The sequence below is a fragment of the Euphorbia lathyris genome, chromosome 8 (assembly GCF_963576675.1).
Source record: "Euphorbia lathyris chromosome 8, ddEupLath1.1, whole genome shotgun sequence".
Lineage (NCBI taxonomy): Eukaryota > Viridiplantae > Streptophyta > Magnoliopsida > Malpighiales > Euphorbiaceae > Euphorbia > Euphorbia lathyris.
In genome coordinates this window covers 27,832,812-27,842,214 of record NC_088917.1, presented here as the reverse complement: position 1 = coordinate 27,842,214, position 9,403 = coordinate 27,832,812, and the positions used below count along the sequence as shown (strand labels likewise).

General features: G+C 31.1%; 1 protein-coding gene across 3 annotated transcripts; it reads left to right on the top strand.

Moving 5' to 3' along the window:
* Positions 1-5,501: 5,501 nt before the first annotated feature.
* Positions 5,502-9,074, top strand: LOC136202923 (BTB/POZ domain and ankyrin repeat-containing protein NPR1-like). Of its 3 annotated transcripts, none has more exons than XM_065993919.1 (4): positions 5,502-6,619; positions 7,300-7,885; positions 8,139-8,342; positions 8,671-9,074. In XM_065993919.1, exons 1-4 carry the CDS (start codon positions 6,095-6,097, stop codon positions 8,949-8,951), a joined length of 1,596 nt encoding a protein of 531 aa, XP_065849991.1. In that variant the 5' UTR covers positions 5,502-6,094; the 3' UTR covers positions 8,952-9,074. The 3 variants fall into 3 exon arrangements, with proteins under 3 accessions (XP_065849991.1, XP_065849990.1, XP_065849989.1); XM_065993918.1 differs by having other exon boundaries at positions 7,288-7,885; XM_065993917.1 differs by having other exon boundaries at positions 5,503-6,619; positions 7,132-7,885.
* The last annotated feature ends 329 nt before the right edge of the window (positions 9,075-9,403 follow it).

Here is a 9,403-nt window from a genome sequence, read left to right as displayed (position 1 = left end):
TTATTTTTTAAGCAGTTGAAGCCAATCTGTGAATGGGACTAGAGAATAACCATTTATCAAACTATTTATCAAACTCCAATGAAGAAAGTCGAAAGATTTATGGTGGGAAGAGGAAACTAGTGCTATGATAAAAATAATTGAGGAAGGAGATTAATTAGAAAAAGGAAAGAATATAATTGAATTTTAATTTAACCGGATGAAACAGTTGCCCATTCAAAACTAATTGAAACCCCACTATTGAAATTTATTCTACGATTCCTTTTCTACCAAAAAAAAAAAAATTATTCTACGATTAAATCAATGGCCATAAAAGCAACGTGAAATATACTTTGTTTATGACATAGTAACAGTAGCCTTCACCTTAAAACCATATTAAAGAAAACTAGAACCAATTTCCGGTTTCATTAGTGAGTGAGCTTGCCCACTGTACATCAAAACATTTCCAATCACTAATATTCATTATGAGAATACAGAAAATAGATTTTGCAAACAATTTTTAAAGATTAAGAAAAAAAAGCATGAGAAGTTTGATGCTTTTTACAATGTTCTTTATGACTGGAAAAAACTGAACTGAATTATACTAAAAAAACTAAAATAATAATATAATCCTTTAAAAATAGTAATAATTAAAATAAAAATTTGATAAAATTAATATTGGTTCTAATAATAGTGATAATAATAATAATGGAAAAAAATTATAATTACAATAACTAATGATAAATTACTGAAGAAAACTGATTACTGAACTGAACTGATTGTTACTGAAATTAAGTAATAAAGAACAGAACCTTATATAATTGCTATAGAAAAACAGTAGTTTTATTTGAAAATATTTTGTCCCAAATGTTTATCATGGAGAACAAAGATAACTACACAAGCATACAGACAAGACAAGACCAACTTCTCATGCGATAGATTATTGGGAGATTTACAAGAAAATTTAAAATTTAAATACAGTTTAATTTTAGGATAAAATACATGAATATCATAGTTAAACATAAAATTATAACTAAATCATATTACCAAACTTAATTCTTAATATGTCATTATTCTCTATATATTATGATTTTACATTATAATTTAAAAAATTTAGACTCCAATTCATAAATCATAAATCCTAAAAAATATATTCTAGACTTTTAATTTATAAATTTTAATCCTTAAAATATATTAAAAGTACTGATTTTACTAATTTGACATAATCCAAAATTATGACTTGACATAGTAGTAAATAGTTTTTAAAAGATGAATTTCTGTGTAATTTTCCCTTAATTTTAATTATATCATATGCCAAAGTATACTGACAGTTAAAGGAAGTATATCTTCGGCTGCCTATTTCAGCAGTTAACCTTTTTAAAAAATTAATCTGACATTTATAAAATAAAAAATATACTTTTGATATATTAACAATTAAACTATCAAAATTGATCAAACAATAATAATATTATTATTTATGATTTTCATGTAAATGACCCATTATTATTAGGTTTTAATTTTTTTTTTGTTAGCAAAACACGATGATGTCGTTCCACTTATACTTAATAAGAACTACGACATCATTTGAAGCAGCAGAAATCAAAAGAAAACCCTAACTTTCCATTCCTCTGCAGAAAGCTTAAACTTGCGGCAACAATGCAGTTTTTTTCTGCAAACTCCAAAATGAAAATTATATACCTGGAACTTTATCTTTTTTTAGATCTCAGTGGGGGCAAGTGCCCCTATTGTCCCTTACTGTAGATCCGTCCCTGATGGAATTGATCTCATACCATTTTATACAGGGTACAGATAGTCCTATTAAAATCAGATAATGTTGGGTACCCGTGGGTATAGTACCCGTAGCCATTCCTATTTATAATGGGTAAGTTACATAAAAGTTTAAGAATGACTTTACTTTTTACAAATGACTCATCCTTGTAAACAATAATATATCTGTGTAAAATTATTTTACAAATTTCCACACAACCCACTATAGTAGGAATGATTATTACTTCTTCCATTTCATTATATAAGTCATTCTAACTTATTTCACACAAATTAAGAAATACAATTAATATAGTAGTATCCAGTTAATGAATTTATATTGGTTAACTAAAAAAATCTCTCTTATTTAATGGTTGGGGGCGTGAGGGTTGGAATGTCCAAAAACACATGGACCAAGGCAAAAATTAACATTGACCAAAAAAACTAAACTAAAAGGTTTTTGAAAAACTAGAATGACAAACTAGAATGACTTATATTTAGGAAAAAAAATAACTTGCTAACATGATTTATTTTAAATATTTATAACAATAAAAAAACCGAAAACAACTCCTAAAAATTAAAACTGAAAGAACTTCTCATATCAGTTTCTTCTCTTGGAAAATTCATAAATCTATTCTTCAACGGTCTTCAATTTCACCAGTTTTTTTAAAAGGGCCAAATACATAAATATCATAAATAACTACAAAATTATAACTAAATCATATTATCAAACTTAATTCTTAATATGTCATTATTTTCTATATATTACAAATAAAGTATGAATTTACATCCTAATTTAAAAAATTTAGACCCAATTCATGAATCCTAAACCCTAGAAAATATATCTTAGGCGCGTAATTTATAAATTATAATCCTTAAAATATATTTAAAATGATGTTTTTACTAGTTTGACATAATTCAAAATCATTACTTGACATAGTTGTAAATAATTTTTCAAATCTGAATTTTCGTGTAAATTTCCCTTTTTAAAACTCTATTAAGCCATTACTAGTATTCATAAATTGAGTCTTGAATCAATGGCTCCACGATCGGAAAGAAGATTGAATTCATATTAAAGTTGATTTCGTGATTAGGCATAAATGAAACTGTAACTAACCAATCCTTCTTCCATCCTTACCGTTTCGGTTGATTTCAAAGTTTCATTTTAAACCTGACATTAGCAGTTCATTTTAAAGTTTTATTTTGAAATGTTTAAATATTGAGTCACCTGAACAAAAACAAAACAAACGATTTGATTTGGAAAAATTGATGGACTGAATTTCTTAACTTTTTTTGTCTAATTGCACTAGTTTAGAGTTTTGGAGAGAAATCAATTTGATGGAGAACTTCCATATTATATAACCCAGTTAAAAAAATATTAATATGAGAGAAAATCGAATTCATTGTAGCATTCCTGCTGAGATTGAAAATCTTATTAACTTAGGGCTTCTCCATTTGAAGAACACCTTTTAACAGGAAATGTTCATGTTGTCATTGGAAAGTCGCAGAAACTAGAAGGTTTACATTTGAATTATAACAGATTTTTCCGATCTATTCCTTCCTCATTAAGTAACTTGATGACAATGGAAGAAAATAGATTTTGCGGAAGGAAAATGTAAAAACCTTCAAAATTGCTACGAATTGAATGTTAGTGTGCATATATGATAGAAAAAGAAAAATTGAAAAACTATAACCAAGAAGGAAAATAAATAAAAGATAAAAGACAAAAGGGATGGGATAGTGGGTATATGCTTTCCCTATTTCACTGTCCATTTTCATGTTCTTCTTATAAAAAAAACAACAATGACTTAATTAAAATAATATATTTTATGAACTAAAAAGAGTTGTGTAATAAAATAGATCATTTTTATGAGAGAAATATGAAAAGGAATGGGACTATAAATTTGGAAAATTACCTTTAGTTAATAATAAAAAAAGTAATTTAATTTATATTAACTATAATTTTGAGAAAATTAAAATTACTTTAAAAGATTCTGATATTTTAAATTAAAAAATTATAATATGGTCGGCATGTGTATTTCACCAAGAAATAAATATACAGATGGATAATTAAAAAATATGTCTTGCTGCATATAACTTTACATCTTGGAAATGGGTAAACATATGAGTAATAATTTAATTGTATATATCCTTTCAAAAAATAATAATTGTATATACAACTTCTATAATATTGAATGTTAGTAGTAGTTTGTATTATTAAGGCCCTGTTTGGTAAAGAGCGTTTTGGGATAAAAAGAGCGGTTTTAACCAACTTTAGAGGTTTGACAACTGAAACCGCTAATTGGAGTGTTTGGTGGAGAGAGGTTTGGGAGAGAGTTTTGGGATGAAAACGTTAATTTAGAAAAAGCTCTTAAAAGGAGCTTTTTCAATTAGCGTTTTGCAATATTAAAATTAATGGACTTCTTTAACCCTAATAGATAGACCCCCTCTTCTCCTGCACCAAAATTAATGCCCTTATTCGTCTTTTTGCACAATCCGCTATTATCAATCAGCTAATTTTTACCAAACAGTCTACACAAACAGCTAATCAAATCAGCTAGTCAAATCAGCTAATGTAATCAGCTAATGTAATCAGCTAACAGCTAATGTAATCAGCTAACAGCTAACAGCTAACTCCCAAACATGGCCTAAAGCCTTGTTTGAGTAACTCTTTTATTGAAATTACCTCCAAAAGGGGCCTTATATTGAAGAATTGTCCAATTTAGGCGGTCACAATTAGATTTGGGGTATTTAGAATTGTAAGATGAAGATTAAAATCGTTTTAAAACTTATATCTAATAAGTGTAGATTTAACAATGAAATCAAATTTATTTTATTTGGTCTTATAATATTCCCCTCAATACCGATTTTTAATATTTTGTGTTTGTTTATCATTTCATGTTGCTTTTAAAAACCTTTCGGCGCTAAATTTTTTTATAAATACATCAACAGTTTAGTCTTTGGGCTTTACATATTGCATCTTAACATCTTCACGTAATACTTTCTATTTGATTTGATGATGAGCCTCAGCCTTCTAATGCAAGATATGTGAATTCCACTATAAAATTCTATTTGTCATTGCTTGGCAAATAACGGTTAAATGTTAGCTGATTACATTAATTATTAGTTGATTATCTTTTTTTTGTTAGCTAATTTAACTAATTTATTATATAAGCTTATGTGGTAAAACTTAGCTGATTTCTTATAGCTGTTTGTGTGACAAATAAAAAAATGCAAAAACCTTTAATTAGAGTTAAAGAATAGTAATTAGAAGTAAAAATATTAATATAAAAAGATGAATCAGTAACTTAATTGAATTGACTTGTCAAGACTTTTAAAGTGATTCAAACCTCTAATTTCAGCCGAAACTCCTTAACAAACAAAGAACTATATGTTTAAAAGTAGGGTTGGGTGCGGATCTCAAAGATTTTTGAACCGGACCAAATACCCGAAATAAAGATTCTAGAATTGGATTGTATTATTGACTTTTTCTATAAGACCGAATCGAATTGTATCATTGGTTTAATTAGGTACAATTCTGTAAATTTTCAAATTCTTAATATTCGTGAATAAATATATTGGAGATTTTAGAACCGGACGGAATATTTGGAAAAAAAATCCAGAACGAGATTGAACCGTTGACTTTTTTTAAGACCGAACTGAATTATACTTTAATGAATATAAGTAGATTTTTAAATCCCGAAATTGTACCCAACCCACTCACATATAAATAATTGTAACCGAATGTGTAGAAGATTTTTGGATCTTATCCTCTGAAACATTAACATTTCCCAAATTCAGATGCGGATCTAAGAAAAGTCTTGGAAATAGATGCAGCTAATAAAAGAAATGGCAGCTGGTGTCACAGAATGACGACTGCTTACAAAGAATATAGTAAGTACAAAGAGTTGCCAAAGCACCATGACGAAAGCACAAAATTGCTCAATCTTAAACAGAGAGCATAGGATGATAAAAATGGAGATTTTTTACTTTCGACTTCACAAGACTAAACTAGATGCAACTTGTTTTATCAGATGTCAGTTCTCATAGATCCTCCACTAATCATAGGAACTATAAAAGGCATGGATGGATCCTGATACACAAATGATGAAGAAAAAGGTTTTACTTTATTGATTCTTTCTCCATCTTTTTCTTCTTCTCCAGTTTTCTCAGTTGCTTGTGTTCTGTATCCATGGCTGAAATCTCTCTGAAATTGGTTGTGTTTAATGAGAATTGGTACGATTTAACGATGTTGATTGCTAACTGATTCAAAAGGGTATCTATATCTGTCTCAATTAGCTTCTCTTTTGATCAATTCTTTGCCATCTGTTATGCCCTCTACCTGTTTGTTTTAATGGATAATAGAATTGGTTTATCTGATTCAAACGAGATCAGCAATGGAAGCAGCACTTGCTGCACAGAAACCCTTTCTGTTCCAAAACCTCCAAACCCAGGAGTCTCAGCTCTTGAGCAGCTATCCAAAACCCTCGAATCTATCTTTCAGTCCGATTTTGACTTTTATGCGGATGCCAAAATCATAATCTCTGCACCTAATAGGGAAATACCGGTCCACCGGTGCATTTTATCAGCTAGGAGTCCTTTCTTTAAGACCGTTTTTTCTGGCTCTGGTGCCAAAGAGAAAAGGGGGAACTTTGAATTGAAGGAGTTGGCTAAGGACTTTGAAATTGGGTTTGATGCACTTGTTGCAGTTTTGGCCTATTTGTATAGTGGAAAGGTGAAGCCTTTGCCAGAGGGTGTTTGTGTTTGTGTTGATGAAGATTGCTCCCATGTTGCTTGCAGACCTGCTGTAGATTTCATGGTTGAGGTTTTGTATGCCTCTTTTACATTTCAGGTGCCTGAATTGGTGGCTCTTTATCAGGTAATATTTAGTCCGGGTGACAATTTCGGGTTATTGTGTCAAATTCGTGTTACGTTATATATGTTTCATATGTTTATACATGATATAAATGCTAGAGAAATGATAATAATGTCAATCATGTCGTGTCAGTAGGAATCCGTTTCTGTAATCATGTTGTCAGTGTCAAAAATTGACACCCTAGATATTTAGAGACTATTTGTCTATTTATATGAAAATTCTGCAAAAAACTATATGTTTCAAGGGTGGAAATTTCGTGTTATCTTGTTAAAATCGTGTTATATTGCTCTGGTTGTCGTTATCGTGTCAGAAACTGCCAACCCCTTTTGAAGCTAAAAGTTCTAATTTTCAGTTTTTTTGACTCAAAATTTCTTCCTGCTTGATGTTATAGATATAGAAACTTGGTTATTTATGGTCCTCTAGTTAGGATGTATGAATTTTGTTCATATGTTTCTAAAGGATAATCTTTTCTGTCGGATATTTGAAAAGAGTTTCGGGTTTTTTATTAATTGCAGAGGCACCTTTTAGATATTCTCGATAAGGTTGCAATTGATGACATATTGATAGTTCTGTCGGTTGCGAACATTTGTGATAAAGCTTGCGCGAGATTGATAGCAAGATGTGTTGAGATCATTGTAAAATCTAATCTTGATATGGTAACTCTTGATAAGGCCTTACCTCAGGACATTGTAAAGCAAATAACGGATGCTCGAACCGAACTTGGTTTGGAGTTGGACACACCGGAAAGTGAAGGTTATCCTGATAAACATGTGAAGAGGATATACCAAGCATTGGACTCAGACGACGTAGAATTAGTTAGAATGCTACTGAAAGAGGGACATACCAATTTGGATGATGCACATGCGCTCCACTACGCCGTTGCTTACTGCGACGCAAAGACTACTACTGAGCTTCTGGATCTTGGAATTGCTGATATTAACCGGAGAAATACGAGGGGTTACACTGTGCTTCATGTGGCTGCAATGCGGAAAGAGCCTAAGATTATAGTATCTCTCTTGACTAAGGGAGCTCAACCATCTGACCTTACTTTGGATGGTAGAAAAGCAGTTCAAATCTCGAAACGGCTAACTAGAGCAGCTGATTACTATAGGTCTACTGAGGAAGGAAAAGCTTCTCCGAAGGAGCGATTATGCATAGATATATTAGAGCAGGCGGAAAGAAGAGAGCCATTGCTCGGAGAGGCTTCTCTTTCTCTTGCTATGGCAGGCGATGACCTTCGAATGAAGCTATTATACCTCGAAAATAGAGGTGAACTTTCTTCGTCTGATTCATGTTTTATGCATTTATATACATTTTCCTTGCTGAAACTCGAATCTGCATTTGTTTGAATCGAATCTTCGATGAGTATGTCGCATTTTTGCTACTAGGACTCATGATTTCTCTCAGAATACGTTGCTTTCGAATGATAATATGTTTCATTTGCATATAATCGCGGGGAAAGACCAAAACTTTACTCATGATTTCTAATTGTGAAGCTATTAATTTGATTGTTCTTTATCAGTGGCATTGGCAAAAGTTCTATTTCCCATGGAAGCAAAAGTTGTTATGGATATAGCTCAGGTGGACGGAACGTACGAATTTTTGTTATCCGGTAAGCATAATAACAACGCTGGTGCCCGGAGGACGACGACAGTGGACTTGAATGAGGCACCTTTCAGACTTCAAGAAGAGCATCTGAATAGGATGAGAGCACTCTCTAAAACTGGTAATTCTTGCTTCCTGCATATACCATTTTTCTTGACCGAACATTTTACGAGTAATACATATATTTCAATTCCTTTACGTGTAACGTAAATAGGCATGTTGTTCTGTAATCTGAGTAAGGGCCCGTTTGTTTTACTTGCTGTTTGATGATGTTGTTTGGTGTTACCGTTTAGTGTTTGTTGTTTGAAAAGACTGCTTTTATAAAAATCTACTTTTAAGCTACAAAAGGTAAACAGGAGGTGTCTAACCAAACACCTAAAACAAGTCGGACAAACAATTCATGGACGAATGTGAAGTAACGACGTTATTTATATATGTTATGATGACAGTGGAACTGGGAAAACGGTTTTTTCCACGGTGCTCGGAGGTGCTAAACCGGATAATGGATGCGGACGACTTATCTCAACTAGCTTATGTAGGGAATGACACACCGGGAGAACGGAGACGAAAGAAACAAAGATACATGGAGCTTCAGGAAGTTCTGCTGAAGGCATTTGATGATGATAAACAAGAGTTTGACAGATCAACAATATGTTCTTCTTCCTCATCAAAGTTTGTAGGAGTGATGAGGTCTAATGGCAAGCTCCTTAAAAGGAGGAGTAAGGCTTAATTAAGTTTCCCACTTGTATTATACTTGTATATTTCTTTTTGTTTTGGTCTCCTTTTTCCTTGTGTTATCCATGATCCTTTTTTAATTCTACTTAAGGATGGCAACCTGTAACTACTTTTGGTCTCATTTCTGTTCCTTTTTATTTTTGAAACTATCCGTCTCATTATCTTTGCAAATATTCACTCTTACCTGTTAAGAATAAAAAAATAAATAAACCAATCTTAAATTTAAAACATCATTTACAAATTTAATAAAATTAATTCAAACATTCTAAATAATTCAAAGTAACATATTAAATTCCAACATTCTAAATACAAATTTAGTTCCTTTGATAATACTCTTCATATTTTTTAAAGGGATAATTATAATTATGACTATTGAACTTTACTCATTGTTATAGTATGATCACTGAATTTTAAAACGTAACATAAAAACCATTGAACTTTATACTT

What these genes read in the sequence shown, in the direction of transcription:
- LOC136202923 (XM_065993917.1), top strand. Translation starts at nt 6,095, where the DNA reads ATGGATAATAGAATTGGTTTATCTGATTCAAACGAGATCAGCAATGGA. An exon ending in ATTATACCTCGAAAATAGAG is followed by an intron (nt 7,886 to 8,138) that starts GTGAACTTTCTT and finishes GTTCTTTATCAG; the next exon opens with TGGCATTGGCAAAAGTTCTA. An exon ending in GAGAGCACTCTCTAAAACTG is followed by an intron (nt 8,343 to 8,670) that starts GTAATTCTTGCT and finishes TTATGATGACAG; the next exon opens with TGGAACTGGGAAAACGGTTT.